The 26548-nt window shown below is 36.9% G+C and overlaps 1 protein-coding gene across 4 annotated transcripts in view; it reads right to left on the bottom strand.

Annotated features, from left to right (window-relative positions):
- The window catches only part of CRIM1 (cysteine rich transmembrane BMP regulator 1), a 195591-nt gene that overhangs the window by 24691 nt on the left and 144352 nt on the right, over nt 1-26548 (bottom strand). For 3 of the 4 annotated variants that reach the window (XM_061991131.1, XM_061991133.1, XM_061991134.1), the window contains 3 exons: nt 18650-18778; nt 4486-4642; nt 1663-1784 (listed from right to left, as the gene is read on the bottom strand). In XM_061991131.1, the coding sequence (XP_061847115.1) occupies nt 1663-1784; nt 4486-4642; nt 18650-18778 (408 nt within the window). The remainder of the gene's footprint in view (nt 1-1662; nt 1785-4485; nt 4643-18649; nt 18779-26548) is intronic. The other variant, XM_061991132.1, reaches the window with a different exon arrangement.

Below are 26548 nucleotides of genomic sequence, written 5' to 3'. Positions count from 1 at the left end.
TACAGATCTGGGTCAAAATTACAACAAGGACTCATAGCTCCCTCAGAATATACTGGTGATTGCTCTAATTATTTTTGGACAAGTTGGTAATGAAGTGTTGTTAAGTGATATGCAGATAGCTTGTTATCTTAATGATCATGGTAACAATAAATACTACTTAGAGAGGGATCAAGTTATTTCAAAATATTTGTGCATGTTTTAAAATCTATCCTTGTCAAGGAAAGCACTTAAAAGTGTGCATATACATAATTAGTAACTGAAGAGTTGCATTAGTTTGTAGTCTGGGATGGAATTATGGCACACCTAAGAGAACACCTAGTGTATATTCCATCACAACATCATGGCAATCAGGAAAAGCTGTGTTGAGTGTGGAGATGAATGGCATGGTAAGTGATGAGAATTCTCTTGATGTGACTCCACTCTACAGTCACCTTTTCTTACTTTTTTATTTCTAGTAAAACTCACATGTTGCAGTTTATGTCAGTGAAATCTCTACTTCTCATATCTGCAAGGTACATTTATAACACTCCAATTTTATTTTTGCTAGAAGTCTTACTGTTTTGTTGTAATTGTCTGCAGTGTATGATGTCATGTGGAGAAAACATAATGTTGATTCATTCTGATTTATATGACTGCAAGTTTGCCTTCAACATAAGGACAGTGACTTCAGGAACTCATACATTTTCTTCCCGTCCCATATTCCCATAATCTGTCACTATATTTTATCATTTTTTAAAATGCAAAAGAAATAGCTGCTAAAAAAGGTAAGAATGGAGTTACTACACAGAACAATGGGAAAATACTCAAACTTACTCACCAATCGTTAGAAAACAAAACACACAAGTGAAAATCAAAGAAAATGAAAGATCAGTTAAGGTAAGATAGAGTCTGAGTGCAAACAAAAAGTTATTAAATATAACACAAAGAGGTGAGCAATGGAGGATCTGGTACTCAGAGTAATTAAAAATAGAAGCTGAAAACATCTTAAAAATGAGACATGTTGCAAGCAACACAAAACTAAAGCAGATAACTAAAGAACATCTTATCTCAATCTCTACCTCAGAGTTGGTTGTTACAAATTTGGTATGTGGTGTGTGAAATCTTTAGCTTAAGAATACCAAGTCTTTTCTCCTGGCTAAGTGTGCTCTCAATTCATTGTTCCTTGAAGCCACCAGAAAAATGCCTGTGAAACAGAACTCTAATTTTAGGCGGTGAACGGGATATATATATCAAATCCACAACTCAAGTTTGTGAAGAGAAGACAATGGTGAAGAAGCTAAGTCAGACACTGCTACCAATAAAAGCCCAAACCCTTCATAGAGTCATAGAATGGTAGGGGTTGGAAGGGACCTTTAGAGCTTATTTCTAGTAGTTTTTCAAAGTGCAATCAAATTTTTCTTAATGATAACAACTGATTTTTGTGACTTTGCAACGCGAAATGAAAGTGGAACGGAGGCTTTCTACTGAAGCCAAGATGAACACAGAACGTAACAGACACCTACAAAACAATATATTCCTTTGAGCAAAGTGAAACCATCTCCCTCATAAATTACCATATTTCAATTCTTACATATTCTATGCAGTATTCCTTTTCTTTTGCTCTAGTTTCCAACTACTTTTAAAACAAGTCACAACTAGAGGTAGTAATGCACTTGCACGTACCTCTGCACTTGCAGATAACACAGCCGTGATTGTTCTGCTGGAAACCCATTGGACAGATTTTACCACAAGGCAGGTCTGGGCATTTCTTACATCGACAGATTTCACAGCCATGCTTGTTCTTCCTAGATCACCAAAACAATTTGTAAAAGGTCAGCAGGTCACTTTTAAATATTGACATGCCATAAAAAAAACAAAACCAAAAGCATCCACTAAAAAAGCAACTGATCAACAAAGAAAATTATTGTTAACTGTCACCCTTAGGTTTAGTGGTTCTGTGAGGTACATAGGTTTCCATCCCTGACATGTGCTCCCTCCATGTGACTCGGAAAATCTCTGTATTTGGTACTTCCAACCCGCAGGATACAAACATTTATCCTTGTGACTACTATTGATGATCAACTATTTTTTTCAAGTGAAAAATTAGACAACATATAAAGCTGTGAAGAAGTTAGGGGGGTGGGTAGGAATCTGCTATTACTCTGTTTTACTATAAACATTTTTCATCCAACAACAAAAACACAGTGGATTTATTCTCTTGCACGTTAGGATAGGAAATTGAAGTGCTTGAGAGGAGGTGTAAGAGTGGTACAAGATCGAGGCGACCATGCAGACCCAACAGTCAGAGAAGGAGTAAGGAAGAAGGAACAACAGAACAGAGACTCCTCTGCAAGCTGTGGCGAGAACGCAGGCTGTACTCCTGCAACCTATGGACACTGAGAGCCACTAGCAGCTCCGGGAGAGTGCGCCCCGACAGGCAAAAGACTGTGTGTGAGAAGGTGGCCATGGCGCAGGCCGTGCTGGAGATCCTGTGTACCACAGAGCAGACCCACACGAGAGGTAGAGAGGAGCTGCAGCCTTTGGGTTGAATGGATATTGGAACTGTCCGTGGAGAGCTCTCAGGTGTGTGAGGTACCCTGTGGAGGAGCAGGGAGCATTGGCACAGAGCCCCTGCCTGCCCTCAGGAGAGCCATCAGGAATAGACTGAAACCCCCATTCCCTGCCCCTGAGCTGTTCAGTGGGGAAGGAGAAAAAGACACTGGGATCAGGGGTCTGAGCCTGGGAAGAGGTGGGGAGAAGGTGGCCTTAAAGGGCTGGTTGTACTCTTCATCGTTGTACCACTCTGTGTTAAGTTTGTTATGTTTTGGGGTTTATGGTTATGTTTTAGTTGGTGCTGCATTAAATTATTTTCTGTTTTCTTCCCCAAGCCTGGTCTGTTTTCTCCTGGACCATAAGTGGCAATTAAGCCCTCCCTGCCCTTCAGTAGTTCTGAAGTATTTGGTACTTGAGTCTAATTGTGGTCTTTTGTTCCCTGATGGGCCTAAACCATGACACTCAAGTAACAGATACAGGATTATACCAAATGGTAATACTTTGCTGGGCCGTTATTATATGAGCATTTTCATTAAGAATGACTCAAGGATACAAATGAAACATCCTTCTTAACCTAGAGAAGTGACTCAATGCTTTCAAGGCAAACATTCTTCAAACATTCTTATTTTTTTATTTGGCTATGTATTGCAATATATTTTGTGCTGTTATTGTTTCATGGCATGTGAATCTGCTTTTTGTTTGATGTAATGCCACATGCTATTTAGCACTGTCCACAGTGCAAGAGCTGTAGGTAAGAGGGAGGTCAACCAGAACACTGTATTCACCTAGGTGGAACACTACACTGTAGATAAAAATAGCATGAAGATTAAAAGGAAGGTGTAGGGCTGGTATTCCTTTTTTTTTCCCTTTTTTCTGCCACTTTGGCAGCACAATTGGAGAAAATATAAATTGTCCACTGGCACCATCTATGAGCACAGCTGACTTAATCTATGAGAATATGAGAGCTTGATTTCTATTTCTTGAAAATCTCTGGTACCTCTCTGGTCACTCAGGTGATTTCTCCAAACTTTATTAAAACTGCATACTAAGAGAAGGACAGACTACAGTATAGATTACTGTCATAAAAGCCTGCAGCACTTATGAAAAAGTTTCAAACATTGAAATTCATTATATTAATTAAAATTAAAGGAATATTAGTATTAAACACAAAAGGTTGCAATATCAGCAAAAATTACATATTTAAAGAAAAAAATTACATATGAACATTATCTGAAGATCAGCTGTCATGAGATAGAAATTAAGTTGTTACTAAAAGCAGACAGAAGCATGGAATGGATCCATCAAAAATAAAATGTATTTGTGAGTTACGTATAGAAACCACCAGAATGATTACTAAGAAATTTCTGTGTGACAAAAGATTTGCCCAGTTTTTGTCATCTGTTCCACAGATTAATAAATATCGCATATATTTCCTTTTACTGAGAAACAATTCCAACAATAATATAGGTTTTGAACACATTTACAAAAACTGATCAAAGAGACAGCTCTTCATGAATCCTGTAAAGTACCAGAAATGTTTCACTAAAACCAGTCTGCTGTGTCATATTAACATTAAAAAAACCCTTGTAATATTAGAAAAGCATCTGAATAAAATAAATGGGCTAAAAATTGAAAGGCTATCACAATGGAACATGCAAATAGAATTTCAAAAAGCTGCAAGCAAGAAATGTAACTTAGAATTGGCTTTTTCACCCTGTTTGTAAACATTCTTAAAAACATAAGTAATGCTTTGTTTTTATAATCTGCCACTATTTTTTTTAGTTGCTGTTTCTTAATCTGTTGGAAGAATACATTAAGTAATGACATTTCTATTTTGACCCATTTTCCCCTGCTTTACCACAAAGTAAACACAAGTACATATGCCTGAATTTCACATATTTTCAAAATGTGCAGGGACTGTATTAAATATGCTTTCAGAATGAGAATACGTACAAGTATCCAAAGGGACAGTACTTGCGACATACAATGGGTTTGCACTTCTTAGGCCGTGGTCGGCACTGACAGATCTCACAGTTGTGGATGTCAGTCTGGAAGCCGTAGGAACAGTCCAAGGAACAGCCCGAAATGAGGCCGGTGCACAGCTCCTCCCCTGTGAAGGATACATGCAGGTTATCATAATGTGAAAATGGCTTATATCAGACAACAGCATCTTCAGCAGATTAATCTTCTGTTCCCTTTTACTTCATAACTTTTTAAATACGGGCAATTCTTACCTTTGGACTATCCTAATTTTACAGTATTTGACAGAGTTCTCCATTAACTGCCCAAACCAAATCAACAGATGATACAGAATATCTTCAGTCCCAGCAAAGAACTTGGAGAGTACTACCTAAACTAACATGAGTTTGTGAATAGACGCACAGCCAAAGGAGTCCAACATCCATGACTCTTTTGGTCTTTAATAAAACACTTAACATAAACCCATATAATGTAATGAAAGTATAATAGGTTTCTGTTCAACATAGAGCATTTGTATTTCTCTTCTATTCATTCTAAACAGAATTGAAAGGCTGGGATATATTAACTTGTATTCCATATGCTGTTTGCTGCCAACTATGCGGTGATTAAGGTCTGCTTTTTAAAAATAAAACTGTAATACCTCAAGACGTGATCTAAGCTTAGTGATACTAGATAAAAAGACCTGTCTCTTGAAGTGCACTACCATGTTTTATCCACCTCTTGTGGTGTAAGGGAAATGCTGGATTGCTGACATCTCAATTTCTCTGGTGTAGAAATAAATAATGGTCATTATATTCAATCTCACTGGAATTTGCTGTTTGGAAAATGTTTAGTTTCTTCTTGTTCTTGACAGAAGTGCCAGAAACACCTCTCTTAATATACTTTGGGATACAAAGTTCATTTATTGCTTGCAGAGGTGAGAGTAAACAGAAAATAATGATTTTTGTTACACCAGGGATGCAAAACACATTATTACAAGAGCCAAAGCAAGATTCAAACAGAAAAGGAGGGAAATGTAATTGAGATTTTTCTGCAGAAGAATACAAAGTGAGATATCCAAAGGGATGATTTTCAGAATGATATTTAAAGAGTGGTTGACTTCTAGTTTAAACTTACACACTACTACGAAGTGTTGGTTATACAGAGAGCAGCTGCAGAGTGTTCCTCCAGATGTGCTCCTCATTCAAGAGCTGAAGACCACTCTCCTTTAGGGCTATGAACATTTAGGGACAGAGTTTTTCCAAAGAGATTAATACATTGACTTATTCTGTTCCTTATACTACTTCTGTGTGTCTGAAATACAAAGATAATCTACACATCTCACACATGATAATATACTAAAGGTAGACCACAGAAAGCATCTTTGTTTTACCTAAATTATTTGTCTTCTGTTTTTGTCATGTAGCATGGACAGATCTCACAGGATATGATTCTAGATGGTAGAAATGCCAATGAGAGCTGGTCAATCTTCAAGCAGCACTTCCTCCAAGCCCAGGATCAGTGCATCCAAATACACAAGAAAGGAGGAAAAGGAAGTAGAAAGCCTCCATGGATGAGCTGGGACAACGCAGGCAGAAAGCAGCCATGTATGAGAGGTGGAAACAGGGGCTGGCTTCTTGGGAAGAGTATAGGAACATTGCCAGGGCATGCAGGGGTGCAACTAGGAAGGACCACTAGAGCCCTTCTAGAATTAAATTTAGGCAGGGATGTTAAGGATAATAATAAGGCATTTTTCAAGTACATCAGCAGCAGAAGGATGATGAGGGGTAATGTGGGCCGGCTGCTGAACGCTGAGGGTGCCCTGGTGTCTGAGGATGCAGTGAAGGCCGAAGTATTGAATGCCTCCTTTGCTTCATTCTTTATGGCCAAGGCTGACCCTCGGAAAGCCCAGTCTGGCAAGGATAACAGGATGGCCAGGACAGCAGAGAACTTGCCCTGGGTGGAAGAGGAAGAGGTTAAAGACTTGTTGGCCAAGCTTAACCCTCATAAGACAATGGGTACTGATGGGATGCATCCTACAGTGCTGAGGGAGCTGGCTGATGTGATTGCTAAGCCTCTCTCTATCATTTTTGAACAATGATGGAGGACAGGTGAAGTGCCTGAGGACTAGAGAAAGGCCAATGTCACACCAGTCTTCAAAAAGGAAGGACGACCCAGGAAACTACAGGCTGGTCAGCCTCACCTCCATCCCTGGAAAAGTGATGGAACAACTCATCCTGAATGTTATCACTGAACATATGAAGGAAAAGATGGTTATCAGGGGGAGTCAACATGGCTTCACCAAGGGGAAATCCTGTTTGACCAACCTGATATCCTCCTATGAGTGCATAACCTGCTGGCTAGATTAGGGGAGAGCAGCGGATGTCATCTCCCTTGACTTCAGCAAGACTTTTGACACTGTCTCCCATAACATCCTCATCAGAAAGCTCAAGCAGTGTGGCTTGGATGAGTGGACAGTGAGGTGGATCGAGAGCTGGCTGAATGACAGAGCCCAGAGGGTGGTGATCAATGGCACAGAATTGAGTTGGAGGCCTGTGGCCAGTGGAGTTCCAGAGGGATCGGTTCTGGGGTCAGTCTTGTTCAACAAGACTGTCCAAGTCCTGTTCAACAAGACTTGTTCATCAATGATCTGGATGAGGGGTCAGAGTGTACCCTCAGCAAGTTGGCTGATAACACCAAACTGGGAGGACTGGCTGATTCCCCAGAAGGCTGTGCTGCCATTCAGCAGGATCTCAACCGGCTTCAGAGTTGGGCAGAGAGGAACCTCATGAGGTTCAACAAGGACAAGTGCAGAGTCCTGCATCTGGGAAGGAACAACCCCACGAACCAGTACAGGCTGGGGGTTGAACTGCTGAAGAGTAGCTCTGTGGAGAGAGACCTGGGAGTCCTGATTGAGAATAAACTAACTATGAGCCAGCAATGTGCCCTCGTGGCCAAGAAGGCCAATGACATCCTGGGATGCATCAAGAGTGTGGACAGCAAGAAAAGGCGGTTCTTCTCCCTCTCTACTCTGCCCTGGTGAGGCCTCATCTGGAGTCCTGTGTCCAGTTCTGGGCTCCTCAGCTCAAGAGGGACAGAGAACTTCTGGAGAGGGTCCAGCGCAGGGCCACCAAGATGATCAGGGGAATGGAACATCTTTCATATGAGGAAAGGCTGCAGGAACTGGAGCTGTTTAGTCTGGAGAAGAGGATATTGAGGGGAGATCTTATTAACATTTATAAATATCTAAAGTGTGGGTGTCAGGAGGTTGAGACATCCCTTTTTTCTATAGTAGAAAGTAACAGGACAAGGGGTAATGAGATGAAGCTGGAACACAAAAAGTTCCACTTAAACATAAGAAAAAACTATTTCATGGTGAGGGAGCAGTGGAACAGGCTGCCCAGAGGGGTTGTGGAATCTCCTTCCTTGGAGGTCTTCAAGACCCGCCAGGACATGTTCCTACGCAACCTGATCTAGGTGACCCTGCTTCTGCAGGAGGGTTGGACTAGATGATCTCTAAAGGTCCCTTCCAACCGCTACCATTCTATGATTCTGTGATTTAAGACTGCAAAACATATACTTAATCAGCTGAACTTAAGGTGTTTCCTTACCTATTTTACCAGGTTAATGCTCATTTCATAAAGATGGCACGTTTCTTACTACCTCAGAATGAGAATGACACCTCAGAGAAAACTGGCTACTGCTGCAGTGGAATTGAGGCATACAAGCACAAAGCAGCGCCTTACTATTCCAAAGAAGGGTTGTCAGTTTAACCGGGATGAAGACCATCAGTTTTGTGGCTCTCACCTCTCCACTCTTATGTGAGTTTGGTGTCTGAAGCAAAAACAGTGCAAGGTTTTTTTGTCATTCAGAATACAGAAAATGAAATGCTAGATCCTTTCATCTCTACAGGTTGTCTTTGTCAGCAGGGTACCAACAGCACAAGATTTAAGCATTTACTCTCAGTCAGATCTAACCTTTGCAGAGCAATGACAATCCTTACCTCAGGTTCATGTTCTATTCAGACAGAAACATATATGCAAAGATCTTCATGAAGCCTTAGAAGTTCTTGAAGGATAGAGTTCAGGCTGATTTAACAAGAATACTACACCGTTTTAATACACAATTAGTAATGCTGGTTAAAAACATACTACAGAGAAAACCGATACACTTCCCTGGTAAAAAATGATGTATGTATAACACAAAGACTTTCCTTGAAAGCAAGTTAAAATAATATGAATTTGACTATAAGTTATGACCTTTTACATGAAGATGTTTGCAGGCAAATATTCCGTGATAGTATATCATGATATAAAAATAAAGTCATTACCCATGACTTTATAAGGAAGTAATAATTTTCACAGTTAGACTTGAACTTCTTAAAGAATGTATTGAAAAGTACACCTGTACTGGAGTATCTCCAGAAAGAATTAAGTTCCGTTATGACCTGTGATATAGTGTTAAGTTTGGTATGTCCTGCAGATGCTCAAAATTGATCAGTGAATAATCCTGGAATTGCTCAGGTTGGATCTGTTAGAACCATTAATTTTTCTGAAGTGCACTGTTGTCACAGAAACGAAGAGTTTAGATGGCTGTCCATCAACATCAGGCTCATGGAAGATATGTCAAGAAACAAGAAGGTACAAATGCAAAGGCATTGGAGAAACAAATAAATGAGGCAGAAATAAAAAAAAAATCTAAAAAAATAGAAACAAGAATATTTTTTATTAGTTGGCATTGCTCTTCATTTTATTTGCCTCCACATTTGTATTGAGCTATCAAAGTGCAATATACACATTTGAAAATGAAGTTATAGAAGGCAGCAAAATAAGGATTCCTCAGAGTCCCATAACCAAGTAAGATTTTGGTTTTGGTCTTTTATTCTGCTTTGATTTGGTTACTGAAACTGCTTTTCAGAGATGTGAAGCCAGTTTGATATGAGTATAGTTCGTACACTTTCTTAAAATAGTCAAGATATCTAGGACAGAACTATGCAAGCAGGAAGACAGTGTCTCACCCCAAATAGCTTATGATGTTAAATATAGTTAAAACTCAGATAGACTTATGACATACTAACCAGAAGATCCAGTTTCAAGGCAATATTTTCCTTGCTTAAAGCTTTACATAGTGAATTGTCCTCAAAACAATTTTTACTTTATATGTGCCCAAGAGGAAAAGCTCTTCACAGCCTTGGAGTGGAAGACTGACTTCCATCATTGCCTCTTAGGAATGGACACTGAAGAGCATGCAAAATATCATTAAGATTCTGTCTACATCAAGTGTATAGAGAAAGTTTGCTCAAGTCAATACAGACCACTATTCACATCTGAACTTATTAGCGTTATGTCAAAGCTATACATGAAAATCAGAATAATCTCCAGAGACCTCTGCTCACAGTGTGAGAAGATGGCTGTTACTACTGTTACTAAAATTAACATGCTAACATACTTAAATTTCTAGCAATATGACATTACAAGCTGTGAAAATACATTTTAAGCAGTTTTTGAAAAAAATTACAAAGAAATTTAGTGTAATGAAAACTTGAAAGTGAATTCTGGTCCACTTTCTGACTTCACACCTAAACATCTTAATTTCTCCTACTGAAAAGTTATTAAGAATTTGACAGTTGCAGGTAGTCTCAAACTGAAATACCATCTGGTACATGTATACAGTTTTACATCTGCTGCACAGGATTGTGGAAAATCCTAGTCCATTGTTTTAAAACGGGTATTTTTTTCACAAAACAGAGCGAACCATCAATTTTACAAAGCAGAGTGCAGCTCTCAGAATAAGAAAAAAAAAAGATTGCAAGCTTAAAGACTCAAATGTGAATTAAGTTCAGTGTATGCAATTGTGATCCTGACTATGGCCTTAGCTATAGCTTTAAATTCATAATTAAGAAAATCATCACAAGTTCATTATGAAAGGATAAATATAAATGCAAAATCTTCGCAGAAAAACTTTTTAAGTAACAAATACTAAAGAATAAAGAGAACTAGTTCATTAAAGTCAGCTGCAACGAAATGATGAGCAAATGTTACGATGTTACTCGTTCAGGGGATTTCTCTATCTCTGCTTACATAAATTTTGTCAGAAATCAGCATCTCAAATCATGGAATGTATTTGCAGAGCAGATATCATCCCTAACTGGGCAAATAACTGCTTCAAAAGCATAACAGGGCTAACCAGACAGTCTACAAGGAGAGGACAAGGAACATTTTAAAAGCTAATGCAGAAGGAAAACTCCCTTTTGTAGTTTGAAAAGTGCATTACACACCTGCCCATCACTGCAATTCTAAGAGAATGGTATCAAGCTTCCGATCACAGAATATAAGACATTTTTATTTCTCTGACTGATTAGTTTAAGAACATTACCCAAAGAACTAAACTAATAGTTAGCTAAGAAGTAAAAGACTAAACCAGAAACAAAATGATGAGTAGGAAATTGATTTTAAAGATGACATCTTTCATTGTGCTGCTTAGGGAAATATCTAACTGGAGGGTAGAGTGCTACATGAGTAGTAGAAATGTTCATTAATTAAACGTGAAATGTCAATGAGGTAATGTCAGTACAATCCTTCTACACAAGGACAGCTTAGGGGGATAAAATAATAACAGTGAGGTGAAATGTAGTATTGGAAATGTATAAAGTCATACCACTCTTAGGGAATAAAACAGAATTTGTGCTACAAGCTGAGCTCAGGTGCAGGATATGGATTGATCGCAGAATGATATTACTGAATTGAAACTTCAGAAATTGATGAATGTGTTCCTGAATGACTTGCACTAATACAACTGTACCTTTACCACAAATAGTTTGTTAGTGTAAGGATGGACTTTAGCTGAAATAGCATGTAAAATTCTAGAAGAATTTCCACAGCAGAAGGCTAGGACAATAATCACTGAAAGACTATTTGTCTTTAATCAATGAAAGAATCAAAATAGTCTCTTGCTAGGAACGAATACTCAGTTGAGGACAAACATGGACCGAATACTTATAGCAGTGAATCCAGCCCACACAAGACTAATCAGTTTTCTTTTCCATATGTAACCATGACTGCAAAAGTAGCAGTAAAGTCAGCTATCAACATGTCCACATTTCTAGTCACTCTTCACTAGACTTCACTACACTGGAAAGAGCTATTGCTTACAGAGTTTGACCCCTACTAACACTGCAGTTCTAATATACACTTTGGTCCATAGTGTGCAACAATTTAACACATTATACGGTGATTCAGATATAGGAATTTCAAATTATTGGATTCACTTGGATAAATTTAATAAGATGCTGTTGGAAAAAAAGCAACTGACAAGTATAAAGGGAAAGAATAGTTGAAGAGGAATTGGTCTTCCAAAAAACATTTGTAAATTATTAATGAACAGACAAATATTGGCACCAGAGTTTTTAGCCCATAAACTCATTTAGAATATAGTAGTTTCTTTCTCCTCCTCTCTTCACCCACTCTCAAAGAGTTTCATACACTCAAACTATAATGACAAATATTAGAGTTTTAGAAGAGCATGATACAGTTTCAGGGGAACATTTGGGATATCGGAGACAGGACAAGACTCTGAAAAATACAAGACTCTCATTTGTCTTAAGAACAAAGAGATACATGAGGCTCTACACAGCACATTGCATACAAACTACCTGGTGTTTTAAACCTCTTTTCCATAAGTATCTTCTCCTCAACACTAATGTCAACTCTTGTTTTAAGAGGTTGTCGGACTTCCGTAAGACAGTCACTGATTGTTCAAGGAGAGAAAGGTAGGCACAAAAATCAGCATATAAGAGCAGTTAATATACTGATGTGACCTACTGTAGTGCAGGACCCACCCTGCAAACAAGACAATGATAAAATTCTGTTCCAGGATATGCAATGTTGGCAGTCTTCACTTTCGTGAGGATTTACTCGGCAGTCAGGTATTTCAGATACAACGCAACGTCTCCTTCTCAGATATGCTATTTCAGAGGCAACATATCTCAGAAGAAATCCCAATTCTTTGGCCTAAATTAAAACTACCAGATGCATGATTTATTCCTGATTTTGGAGTGCTCAGATCCCCACCTCTGTATTTGGAGTGTTATAAACCACTGCTCAAAAATCAAACTAAAAAGTAAATCAAAGTAAATTTCAGGAATTTCAGGTTTAGGTCTATAAAGGTCTTCTGTTTGAACTTTTAATAGCCCGACTTTAATTCCAGCTAACTCGTATTCAAAAAAGGATTTCTCAATATCCTCCTCCTAGCATACATATGGTATCTAAAAAGCTCTAAGCTCTTTAACTGGGATATTTCTTTTTCTCTAGTTTATTAATTTACGTTTGGACACATTGATAATTGTACAGCAAAGACTAAAACACATCTTCTCAGTCTAAAAACTTTTGAAAATGCATTCTAGAGGTACACAGCCCATTGAAATACTTTCCATTTTCAATCCACTAATTCACAGATTAGAAAACTGCCAGAGAATAAATACTTGACAAGAATTATGTCAGTATTTCAACTTGCTTTGGGTGGTGTCCATTTCTTTAAAGATTTGTAGCATGGCTACACAAAGCTAGCTACATACCTTTACCATCATTATTTTCTTGATGCTGAGGCTAGATCATATCAGGAGAACTGTTTCACAGTACCTTTATAATTAAGCACTCCTCAGCCGTCCTCTCGGTGTGGATTGCTACTGCTGGTTAATCTTCAGGGGTGGGGATCTGGGGAGGCAAATTTATGAAGGAGAAAACTAGGTTACTTATCAGTAACTGGAATTCTCTGGATATATTGCCTCCACAGATCCACACTAACCCTCCCTCCTTTTGTTAGAATTAACTCACAATTCACAATAGCTGGATAAAAATGAAGGGACTGGGCACTGTGATGCTAAAAAACCCTGTTTAAAAAAAAAGTAATTTCATGAGTCCATTGAGGCAAGTCACCTGCTTGGATACTTGGTCTAAGTAACTCTAGGATTCACATACAAAAGATGATTTGATGAAAATGAATTTGCAGCAATGGTATCTCAAAGGTGGGATTACTGGAAAATGATCAAGCTTCCACAAACCTTCAACACAGCAGCACATTGGGTTTCTTTTTTCCGTTTTTCCCCACAAGTCAAGTGAAGTTCTTATCTGCTTCTTATTGCAATAGATATATTGTAAGCATTACTAAAACCAATCTATCACTGTGATCTTCAGATATCCCTGCCAGACTTTTATTTTGGTAAGAAGACAGATATTATTTGTTGAGCATGAGTAATTCATCATAATTCCACTCTCTTCAGTGAGCGCTTCCACAGTCTTCCACATACATACTTAAGAGTTAATACTTCTGTTCTATTTAGAAAATGATTTTTCCCCCTAAGTCTTAAATTTTTAAGAAACATGCTTTGTCCTCAATTTTCCATGGCTGTATTTCACTAACTGCCGTCAAACATATAATAGCTATTCTCTTTCACATCACTGAAGGTAGATAATATATCTTTTCTTCTGCCAGATCTACAAGGTGATTCAAAAACCCAAGGTACTCTCTCCTTGCACTAAGGGAGGCTACATAGGCTTTGTTTTTATACTTTTTTTTCCTTAGAATTTGTTACTAAATAAAGGTAACAAAATTAGGTAATTGTTGCTAAAATACAAAAGTGTTATATAGTTATATTTTACTTTATTATTTCCAGGAATTTTTTATTGCCTGAAGTGTACATTTTGTATGATTAGAGTGTGTGATTATTTGTTCCACTTTGATATCAAAATATACGGAAAATATACTTATTTGAATTAACAGTGAGGAAGTTTTGAAATGTTCAAAACACATCCCCGAGGATGGATTATTTACAGGAAGACAGGAATTAAATACTCAAATTCTGGCTGGGAAGAGTAAAAGGTTAAGAGAACAAATCCCAAACTCATAACTGAATGGTTAAGACACAGAAAAGAGGAGTTGAGATATTTTCTCCCATTTATAGTGCCTGCAAAGCTTTTCTTAAGCATTTTCCTACCTTCATTCCATACTTTTCTTCACACTTTTAACTCCTGCTATATGGAGACAGCTTGTAGATGCACCTAATTAATTTTTCTAAAACCTTCCAATTCTACTTTTGGAAGCCTACACAAGTAAATGAACTTCCACAGAGCCAACTCTGTGTTGGAATTTCACTCCACTTCCTCAGCTATAACGGGAGATGGTGTGACTTGCCAGAGTATTGAAATCCATACTGCAGATGTCTGCTAGGATAGAGTGAATGACAGTACCTTCTCTTTAATGCTATGGTAGAAAATATTTTCTTCTAATTTAAGGAAAAAGTAACCACACTCTTCCATAAATATTTCTGCATCTCTATAGAATGTGTTTGGAGGAAAGGAGTGGTTTTATGTCTAGAGAACTGTGCAAACATGTAATATACCAATATTTACAGTTTTTGACTAGCAATTTTATGGTTTGCTTAGACAGACAAAAGAGAGCATGACACAAAGTAGATGATGATGCACAACGATGTGCAGGAAAAATGACTCATCTTAGCCTTCTACAATTGCATCTCTCCATAAGCAGTCAGGACTTGATGAAATTGCATGACAGTTGCCTCTTGTAACTGCAAAGGTAAGCCTTCTAAATGAAGCAAGCAATTTTTAACATTGGCAGTGATGTTCTATTTTCATTCAATTTCAGTAATATTTGAAAGGACAAAAAAATACTACAGTCATACATGGTCACAGTCATACCCCAAACAGTAGGCCACTTTCAAGTCATTTGGGGTAAAACACTATAGTCTAAGTCTCAGGAGAGATTTTAAAGGCTTTTTCATTCAATGAACGTAATATAGAGAATAGAGAAGACTAGATAAATTAGTGGCACTCACTGCAGACTCTTACTGAAGAATGATTTATTGTTCAGCAGCAACTATCAGATTTTAAAACCCTATGTTACTGCAATCAGCAGGCATTACTCAATGTGCCTGTTAGTCTTTGGAGCAACAGGAGTCCTGCCCCACAAATAGCCAACCACTGGTCTTGTTTCATTCCCTCAATGGACTCCTCCTCCTAAATCTTTTAATCCACTCCAGATCTCACTATGAAAGCAAAGGCCTAGACACTCCAAACTGAATGGCAATTACTACAGCCTACAAGAAACAATGTTTTACTTATTTACTTTTTTCTGTTTGTTTCTTGCTCGTGTATCTTTTTGTTTACAGTAACACAATCCATGTTTTTCCTACTGTTTTAGTTTTATTCTTAAGATTTTGCAGCAGTTTTTTTAGTTTATCCTGGATTATACATGTTTTGTTTTATCCTTGTGTAGTGCTGCTTTGGTTTCTATGTGCTCCTTGTCAGTGTGATCACTCCTACTCCCTTGTCACTTCTGGTTCCATCTCTACTCATTGGAAGTTTCCCCCCATATCTATTAGTGTTCCCTTTTTTTCTCATGGCTGGTGTTTTCCTCCCTTCTCTTACAACTGTGGTCTACCTCTGCTTTTACTTTATAAAAAAAAAAAGAAAATAAATATTTTACTTTATAGAATCTATGCATTTACTATGTGTTGTTACAGCACATTTTTGTGTTCACTGCAAAGACAGAGAGATAAAGGACTGAGTAAAGTACTTCAATTAAAACTCTATTATAGAAGTGTTACAGTTTGCTCCTTCCTTCCTTCTTATTCTGTGGTTGGCTTCAGTCAAGCTGAAACCTGAAACTAAATTACAATAAAGCACCAGGCAAGATTCATGGTATCATACTTAAAGGACTATTTCAATAAAGTTGTTGTACTGATTTCTAGTTACAGGAATGTAAATGAAGGTAATATTGAGGAACAATTTATAGCTTCACGTTCTTCCACTTTATCATTTTTGCTTTTATTTTGTCTGAAATAGACTGAAGTATAATGAATCATGAACAGCATGAAAATATAAAATAAAACAGCAGAGCTATCTAAAAAGAAAATTAATAAAAAAGGAAACTTTATTGGAAAGAGATAAAGATATGAAGATTTCAAACAATGATCTAGGTGAATTAGATGATTTCCAGATGTCCCTTTCAACCCCTACAATTCTGTGATTCTGTAATGGGGGACATATGGGCATCCTTTACACAGGCACTTTAAATCCAATTCAAGTTGAGCATCTTAGACCACCAAGAAACAAGTGGGTTCAATATAAAGATAGTGATGTTTCCAAAAGTCCATGAGCATAGGCTTAAGATAATACACATTCTTAACATTCTTAGAAAGCCGAGATGCAACTAAACTGGTTTGGACATGAAAGTACGTAGGATCTCAAAACTAGAGGAAGTAAGAACTACAGCAGTAAGTTTTCAACATATTTGACCTAAAACTCCTTTCTTCTCAGGGCTCACATTCATTTGTGCAGAGCCTTGCAAGCAAGAGACAATACTTGACAGAAAAACTGTATTTCTGTCACTTTGATTGATAGCCAGCAAGTGATGAAGACTTCCAAGCTACTATTTTTCTTCACTACTTTAGAAAATAAAGGCTTCCCCTCTCCCAATGACTAAGGAAATTATTAAGCTATCTACAATTCAAGTTATTGAAAATAACTTGAAAATTTGGAAATACTGAAAATTCAAGTTACTGAAAAAGAGATGACTGACAAAAAATACTATTAAGTTTGTTACTGCAAAATCAAAATAATTTCAAGTAAATGTGGCAAAAGAAAAGTTCCCTTGAAAAGGTTTTTAAGCACTATTTAATCAGAAACACTCCAAGGAAAAACAAAGACTTTCTGGGATGTAGTATGTGTACACGTGTAATCTGTTAATCTGGGAAAAAAGAAATGATCCTCTGGAGAGATGAGTCTCCTGAGCACCAAACTTGAGGGAATGACTGCATAGATGATGAAATCTGCTGAGTACGTTGATCTTCTTGTTTATGTCAAAGTCCCAAATCAATTTAACAAGAGTAGGAAAAAAAAAAGGAGGAAAATCAAATGTTAAAACTTTTTTTATTAGAAAGAACTAAATAAGGCATGTATGCAATGCATGCTTGGCTGTAATCTATGGAAAGTAGCACTTGCCACAAATAGATCTTGTAATCAAAGATATCATTTTTGTATTACCATAATTACACTATTGCTTGACATATGTTTCCTTGTTATTAAAATACCCTGTCCTTTGCTTATGGAAATTAAAAGCTGTCCCTTTCCCAAGAAAAAAAAAAGTTTAAAAAGCCAGGGCAAACCTTAAGCAAACCTTGTTCCTTAAGCAAACCGAATCCAATTGTAAAAATTAAGAGTTTTATTTTGACTGTTTCTAGTGGGGACCCCTAAAATAGTTTTATTGATTTAGAAAGTGACTGAGAATGAGTGGATTGAAATAAAAAGGAGATGGAGTAATGCTTCAGTTGTGAAAGCCCCAGAGGCTACAAGGACACTGCAGGACTACAGAAAAAATAAAGAGTATTTAAAGCCACTCCTAGGCTGGGGTGGCAGCCAGAGATGAGTTCTGCAGCTGAGACTACTACTTCACAGGTGTTGTTTGTTAAGCAATTCTAACAATTAACCTGACCTTGCTTTACTTTTCATTTGTAAACATTGAATTCTTATGGAAACACACAGAGAAAAGACATATTTGCTACTTCACTGATACAAAGTTTTCACAAGGCAGTCACTTTCTTTGGGCAAGAAATAGATGTTTAACCCTGCACAAATCCTAACAGGACCTTTTCTTAATATATGTTATAAATATATGAATATGTGACCTGGTCTAGGTGGACCTGCTTGAGCAGGGGGGTTGGACTAGATGATCTTCATAGGTCCTTTCCAACCCCTACCATTCTATGGTTCTATGATATTTTATAAAATTATATATAGATAATGTTTGTATATATACAAGCCCCACTCCACGGCATATAATTTTCAAACTTTTGTCCTCAAAGCCTGCCTTGAGGAAAAAAAAGCTAAGTTGGAAATAGGCTTTTTAGCAATGGGAGTTTTAAAGTGCACATATATAGATCCTCTTAAATTATTTACACGTATAGAGAAATGACAAGAAATGTCAAAAATCAGGGATCTATCCTTTAAAGATGAACAACTATAACGCACATGCATACTAACACAAGATATAATCAACATTATGAATGGCAATAAACCAGCATACTACCATTTTCACATATAGCTTGATATAAAAGATAGAAGCTATCATATTTCTGCATACTCACTAGTTTTGCACTGACAAATGCGGCAACCATTTTGGTCAAGTTTGAAGCTGTAGATACAGTCTTTTTCAGTCAAAGTGCAGTTCACCAAAATCTCACAGGTGGGTGGACCTATTGTGATATATGTTGGTTCTAAAGGTAAGGAAAAATAAATACCTGAGTACTTTTTCACAAAAAGGCAAATGCAATGCAACAGTGGACAGAACAATTTTTAATTAATTTTGCTTCTGATTGCTGAGTATTCTTGGTACTTCTGAAACAATGCAAGTAACAGACTTTATTTTGATGCACAATTTTATAAGCAGTATAAAGCTACATAGTATTTTTTAAATATTCTACATTTTTTTTGTTCACTATGAAATCAACTTTTCTGCATATGCAGTTTAAAACTGAATGTCAAATATTTATTTCACCCACTTTTCTCCAAAAATATTTAACAAAAACTTTGTGCAGGTTTTCTTACTTTACAAAACTTTCTCCAGACCTCATCTGATTAATACTACCAAGCTGCAAATCAATGTGACTCAACAGATGAAGTCTTTGTGTAAATAAGATCATTTGTACTGAAGTTTAAAGCAGATGAGACACTTAATACCAAAAGGGAATATAAAATACACTGTTTGTGAAAGATCTCTGGAAACCATTTAAAACGTCTATTCATTGAAAGTGGCACTTATTACAGTATACTTTGCAGTACCAGATTATGCTTTTTGAAGTCGAGGATGTTATTGCCAAATAATTAGCTATTTATGATGAATACAGTATCTAGTTTTGAACACAATTTAAAAGTGTTAGAGAATACCTTAATACTTTGGGGTAGCCAGAAATAATGTGTTTCAGTATAAAAAAATTTAGAACAAAATAATATCTAAAGATGTATGAAAATAACATAGAACCTCAAAACTGTCATCATAAAACAGGATATGCATCTTTGCCTGAATGACTTTTTGCTCTGTGAGCCTAATTAAGTCTATTTTGCATTTTGCACAGAACTCAAGCACCTAAGAACCAACTATTTCATAGTTATAAGCATTATTAATATTGTGCTAAGCATTCAGGAAACACAAATTACACAACTCTTAAAGAACTGTCAGCTTTCTCTTCACTGTTTCAACTGTTTGAGTTCTTCCATCTCAAAAAATAAGGACTTGAATTTTTTTAAAATGTAAATTCTTTTAATACATGCATTGATAAATTGTGAAAATATGGAGCAATGGTATGCTAACCATCAAGACAATAAATTATAATGTTTTATACAACATGCACATTTTCATGGACTGGAGGTGGCCACATCTTGCCATCTCATTCTCATACCAAATAGATTGAAAGGCAGATTTTGCCATCCTTACTTAAAGACAGCTAGCCTTTACTCTCATACTGAGGAGTAAAATACTACTCAAACATTGACTAAGCTGTTAGACACACAAATTTCTGTGCCTATTGGCTCCATGTCCAGTAGGCAGTTGTTGCCTCCATGCTTTCCAGTCAAGTGAAAGTTATCCTATTATGAGAATCAGCTTTTCTGCATTCATTAACAATTTTCAGCTTTCATAGCTTCTCCCCAGCCCTACTTTTCCATTCACAACAGTTTATACAGCAGATGAACACTTTTAATCCTATTTAAATTAGGTCAGCTAAGTATAGAGTTTGGAAGAAAAAACTGCATGAAAGAGACTGTAGGGTAGACCACTCCAGGTTTATCTCAGAGGTCCTCATTCCTCACTAGGTTGAAAGTTTCAAAGTAACATACAAATTCTATTGCATGTGTAGTTCTCACATGACTATACAGTTTACATGTATTTGAACAAAGCTGTTGGTGGTGTTTTGTATGCAAGTTGGAAGCTCTTATAATGTCATCCATGTCTATGTAGGCCCCTCAAATCCTTTCTAATTTGAATTAGAAGTGTTACAGATCTTTTTTTCCTAAGAGCGTAATGTAGATTAATAGGTTGTAAGTCAAAGGAAAAATTGTACAAATTTCTGTGAATTCATCATTTCACAGCTCTGAGTTTGCATGTGTAGTATGGAAGAGTGACCATAGTGAGTAACGAATTTTAGAATCAATTTATTCCCAAACTAGACTTCTTTTAATCTCCGTGAACTCTTTGCATTTGTTTTTAAGGTGATTCAGTAAACTAGCTGACTAAATCGTATTTGTGTCTTATATTTGACATTTGGAATTTCAACAAAGTTTAGAAATCGAGAACATACTGATATGTACAATAATATGATACATTCAAGAAACTCCATTAATTAATCCTGTCTATTTAGGACTTGGATTATAGAAACTAGTTTTGCAAACAAACCGATTCTCAGCATTTGGCACCTGTTCCAAAAATCTCCCTTCCTACATCACTCCACTCTATACCCACAATTCCCTACACATACAACAGACTGGAATGGAGGAGTTATCCTGAAGCCATATCCAAGTTACCGGTCAGCCAGCCCAAACTCTACACTTCAAATGACAAAAAGAGTAATGCTTATACTTACTGGTAAAGACTACTACAAATTATATTAATCATTAATGCCACTTAAAGCAAAATTCACAGACAGTTGCAAGTGGAGAACTGAAGGAGACTGTAGCTTTAGCATCTTGCTGCAGAACAGTTTAGGTAAAATATGTAGCCAGAAAACCCACAAAAGCTCACTGGAAATTGACATGCAAGACAGCAGTCATTGATTCACTTGAGTATAATCTAAATGCAGAGAAAAACAGGTGCGTTGCACTCCCTATCCCTGAAATTCACTCCCCAAAGTTAAATAGCCTTGAGGCACAGCCCCCTCAAGGTAGCTTCTCACTAACTGCAGGTATAATTTAATACCTAGAAAAAACGTCAGCAGATATTTGTTATGTATTTTTTGTGGCTACTTGTCAAACCTATACTTTTGTGTTTTGAAGCTCTTGTATCTTGGACACACAACATATCAATTTTTTGCCCCCCTCTAATACATTCAGAAATGTGGTATTTCTTTGTAAGAAGACAAAATTAAACTGTCATCATATTAATTCGAAAGGTTTTTTTGTCCTCTCTTGTGTTTTACCTCCTACTTTTGTGTCTGCTCTCAGAATCCTCAGTGTTTCCAGACAAACTTACAAATCTCTTTTTTCCCCCTCCTGTCCCTAAAGGTAAAGCCCTGAGATACAGTAATTTTATATGCATGCCTGCTTCTCAATGAGCTGAAAGGAGAGGACAAAAGAAATAATTTCATTCCCTACCCCCACATGTGCAAAAATGCAGCTGGAAAAAAAAAAAAAAAAATCAGTCCTTTTCACTTCACTGGACAAGACTCAACAAATAAAGCCAGTTCTGCTCTGCCAGGCTTCTGGCTATTTGAATAGGCAAGCAGTAGCTAAGCTTGAAAAAGCATGTACCACCACATGATCTGAGCTAGGTTTTCACTGCTGCTCTTGATAGAAATGGCAAAAGAAAGATCCAGTGCACAAATGCATGGACAATGGGGTGGGAAAAATGGGTGCTGCTTCTGTCTGTGTGCTTTACCAACAACAAAACTATACCGTAGAAAGGGAGAAGGAAATGAAGAGATTTTTTTTAAATGGATTTTTTTAATACAGCAGAGATCTTGCTGATGTCAAGTGCATATATACTAGGTGAAATGCAGATTTCTATTAGAACATCTTGCTTTCCTATATTCTCACTGAGCCTGGTACTTTCTAAGATGAACTTTAGTGAAGAGGATTATTAATTTGCCTGTTAATTATTTTTCTACACTGCCATTTACTTGTAAACTTCAATAATTTTGAAATCCATAGTGGACATTTCAGCCACTGGTGGTCTAAGAGTCTGACTGCTCCTCTGAAAAATGCTATGTGTGTGATCAAAACTCCGAGTCCCATTCATCTCAGCTTGAAATCGAACTGTGCATTTATGGGGAAAGAAGGGAAGACCGTGACATCCACATAATGCCTGGAGCTGGCTTTGTCCTTACACAGCCTACATTAGCAATACCAACACAAAAACTAGATATCACAAATAGGAAAAAGAAGTTCTCAAGGTGGAAGAAAAACAATTTTCACCAGTATTTTTCTACCCAGGATATCTTTGCAGTAGGAATAAAAACAACTCCCAGTTGTTTAGGAGGGAGGGTTTTGAGACCTCTCACTTCTCCTATGAGTGATGTGACAGCTTATATTACAAATAACAGACCTATTCTTACGTTAGAAAACAAAATATTATATGTATACACACACACAAGAACACAGGATAGTCAATCTGGTCTAGTACAGTGCCTCCTGTACAGATGATGTTATACTTGGATGAGTACTGAGGTCTTAACATGGCTGAAGTATTCAGAAATGCAGAGAAACTGATGCATACAAGTTACAAAGACAGCAAGGGAAAAAGACGTTCTCAGGATTAGAATTTTATCATATACACAGTTTGAACAATTAAAGTTATCAAAAAGATGTGAAAGAAAACTGAAATTCACCATTGACTGTTGAAGCCCTGGAAATATCAGAGACAATTTATTGCAATCTTGCTGATTCCTACTAATTATCTGAATGTTAAAAATGAACCGTTTGACTGAAGATTTCATTTTTCCTTCTAACTTCAGAGATCTCATTTACATAATTCTTTAGTTAAAGAGAGCAACAACAACAAAAAAATCCTCTTTAAGGCTGGTAACAATGAAAAATTACACCCATCTTCCTGTCATACCTTTGGCTGTTAAAAACCTGAACTCTGGCTATTAAAATAATATCAGAAAAATGAAGAGGGATTCCACTTCACTGTACTACTGCAAAGCCAGGTGTACTGTAAGTGCACCAAATGTCTAGTTTTAGCTTGTGTAAAGGACAAAAGGGATCTGTATGAGCAGGAGTAGTGCCTGTAGGAGTAGTGAAGTGATGCTTCCCCTCTCTTTATCACTTATGAGCCCATAGTTGGAGCAGTGGTCACCTTTAGATGCCTCAGTAGGAGATGCTGACTCATCTGAATGAGTGCACCACACGACCACCAAGCTGGTGAGGGGCTGGAGCAGATGGCACATGAAGAGAAGCTCAGACATCAAGGCCTGTTCAGCCTGGAGTAGGAGGGCAAGTGGGGCATCCTACTGCTGTCTACCACTACCTAAACGCAAGAGTATGAAGACAACAAGGCCTAGCTCATCTGGAAGGCGAACACAAAGCACAAAAATGAGAAATTCCAAGTTGATAAAAGTTGGTTTGTTCTCTCTTTTAAACCACAGGGGTGGTCAAATTATGTCAGAGTCCTAGAGCAGCTGTTAGATTTCCACCCTCCAAAATATTCAAAACTTAATTGGGACAAGGCCCTGAAATCGTGCTGTTGCTGGACCTGCTTTCAGCAGGAGGTAGGACAAGAAAATATCTGTTGACCCTTTCCAACTCGCATGACTACGTGAATTTTACTTTCACAGAAACAGTACATTTCCAGTCAAAGCAGCAATATCTCTGACAGATCCTAATCAGGAAACTGAAATTCCAATATAAATATTTCAATTTCTGATGATTTCTGCATGCTTTTGACAAGTACTGATTTATTGTGGAAGAAAGGTATAGTACATATTTGCCTAACACCATGTCTCTGACACCTACTTAACGACTTAAAGAGTAGCTTTTTATTCAAGAAAAAAAAATTCTTCCAGGCAGTTTTAACAGTAATTCTCTCGGAAGTATTATTTAGTGACAGCCACAGCCTCCTTCAATCAGTGTCATTTTTCTGTCCTCTTTCAGTTAATACATTACCCATGCTTCACCTCTTGGCAAGGTATTTTTATTATTACTTTAAAAACGCACTTATAACAAGCTCTTTGCTTTGTTTCACTCGGAATGCAGTATTTTAACTCAAAACAGGTTTTGTTTCACACTTTCAGTGTGAGAGAAATACCTATTCCAGGCTTTTACAAACCTGGTTTTAAGTAGGGAAGTAACCATCAAGTTTTTTCTTCAGCACACTGTTAAACAAATGAATTTAAAAGTAAATAGGGAAATTCTATTGGAACTGTCGTTTTTCTTAACCCAAAAGTACCAGAAATTTAAGAGGTCAGGTAAATTTACATTTCAGATTTTAATTCCAATCACAAACGTTGCCTTATTAATACAGAAGTGGAAGAAATAAATCCCTATTATAATAAATTTACAGTGTTTTTCCTTGCCATAAAGTTTTGACAAAAGTATGCATTGAACACTTGGGTTCAGTTACTTTGATTCAAGCACAATGGATACTCCAGCTAAGTAGGCACAGAAGGTGCCTTCATCATCTTCATGGGCACTCCCAGTGAGCTCCACTCAGTATTACCCTATATGTACATGCTTGAAAACTAGCAAGTCCTACCAGCATTTGGTGTAAAGTGTCCCAAACATATTGCAATACTATTTGCAAGTGCTATAATAACAAATCATCATACAGTGTGAATTGACAGCAGTCTGCAAAACTGGAAAACAGAGGCCATTTTGGACCCCAAAGCTGCAAGCATTTTATGTGTGTATGTATGCATGCATGTTTTTCCTGCCTTATTAGATTTTTATATATAAATTTATCTGTATTCATATAAAGCCAGCATTTCCAGCAATCTTCACATAACAAAGAAGTTTCAATGTGTCATACAAATAAATTTCTTCATTAGTACAAAATTATCAGCTCTATAGCTAACATTAGTATATAGATATTGAAAATTACCTTTTGAGAACCTCTGAATACACACACCACCACAGATATCATGAATTTCATTATAAGGCTGCAAACTACAGCACAAGTACTTATCTTTAAAAAGCAATTTAAGAACAGAAGCCTTAAATTCATTGCCAAGTGAACAATTTTTACCTTAATGGACATGAAAAAAACTGTCCCTGGAACCCATCAAAAACTGTTTTGTATTTTATTTGTATTTATTTTATAGTTAATATACAAATATTACTGCCATGCTTTCAGATGTTTGTTTTCTTAGTTATTGTATAAGTACACTTATTATATAACAAGTATTATCTTATCAACATATTTTGATTAAATATTTGGAGAATATTTTTAATGCAACTGGAAGATAAAGATGCCAGTGATTTCTTCTCATGTACAAGGAAAACAGTTGGAAAGAAAAGTACGGAAAAAAAGCACTTCTGCTTTTGAAAGGTTAAATTCCAACTACAAGATAATTTCATAATAGAAGTTTGTACCAACAGTAACACATGAACTTTTCAAAACTACCCAACTAACTGTTACGTGGCACAATGACGCCACCAGGCCTAAAAATAATCCTAAACTTAGGAGGATGTCAGGACTATGTAATCATGACTGTAGAATAAGAAGTGAGATTGTATGCTTCACCACTCACTGCTACAAATCCCCAACCTCCCCTTTCATATTCCCATTTTTTTAGTGTGAATTAATTAAACTAAAGAAAGATAAAGTAGATCAACACCCTGTGAATGTTATTAAAAAATCTGGAACACGGAAACACATTTTCAGTGTATAGCACAGAGAAGCTTTATACCCACCTGTGAGCACGACTGTGTACGCACTCCCTACCTTTAGACAAACAGTATTGATCACAAAAGCTACTCTTTTCCATTTAAATTGGGGGAAAAAAAATTTCTGCCCATTGATATTTCCAGTACTTTACCAAAACTAAGAGGCTTTTTTTGGTGTGGGTTTTTTTTTTAATGTGTGAGGGGTTTTTTTTCGTTTATTTTACAAGGGATAACTTTATAATGGTCTTACTGTGCTCAGCCACAAATGCAAAGAATAACTCTCTGAAGTTTACACTTTTAATTTACACTAGCTTTTAACCTCAGAGAGAACAACTCTTAAAACAGCAGTGCATTTAGAATTTGCAGTGATTGCTCTTGGGCTTTTTTTTCAGAAAATGTTAGCCATGTGCAAAGAATAAGCTTAACAGAAGAGGTTTCTAGAAAGCTCAATATCT

This window comes from Colius striatus, chromosome 2, assembly GCF_028858725.1.
Source record: "Colius striatus isolate bColStr4 chromosome 2, bColStr4.1.hap1, whole genome shotgun sequence".
Taxonomy (NCBI): Eukaryota; Metazoa; Chordata; class Aves; order Coliiformes; family Coliidae; genus Colius; species Colius striatus.
Note: the sequence above shows the minus strand (reverse complement) of the source record. Positions and strands in the feature narration are given on the sequence as shown.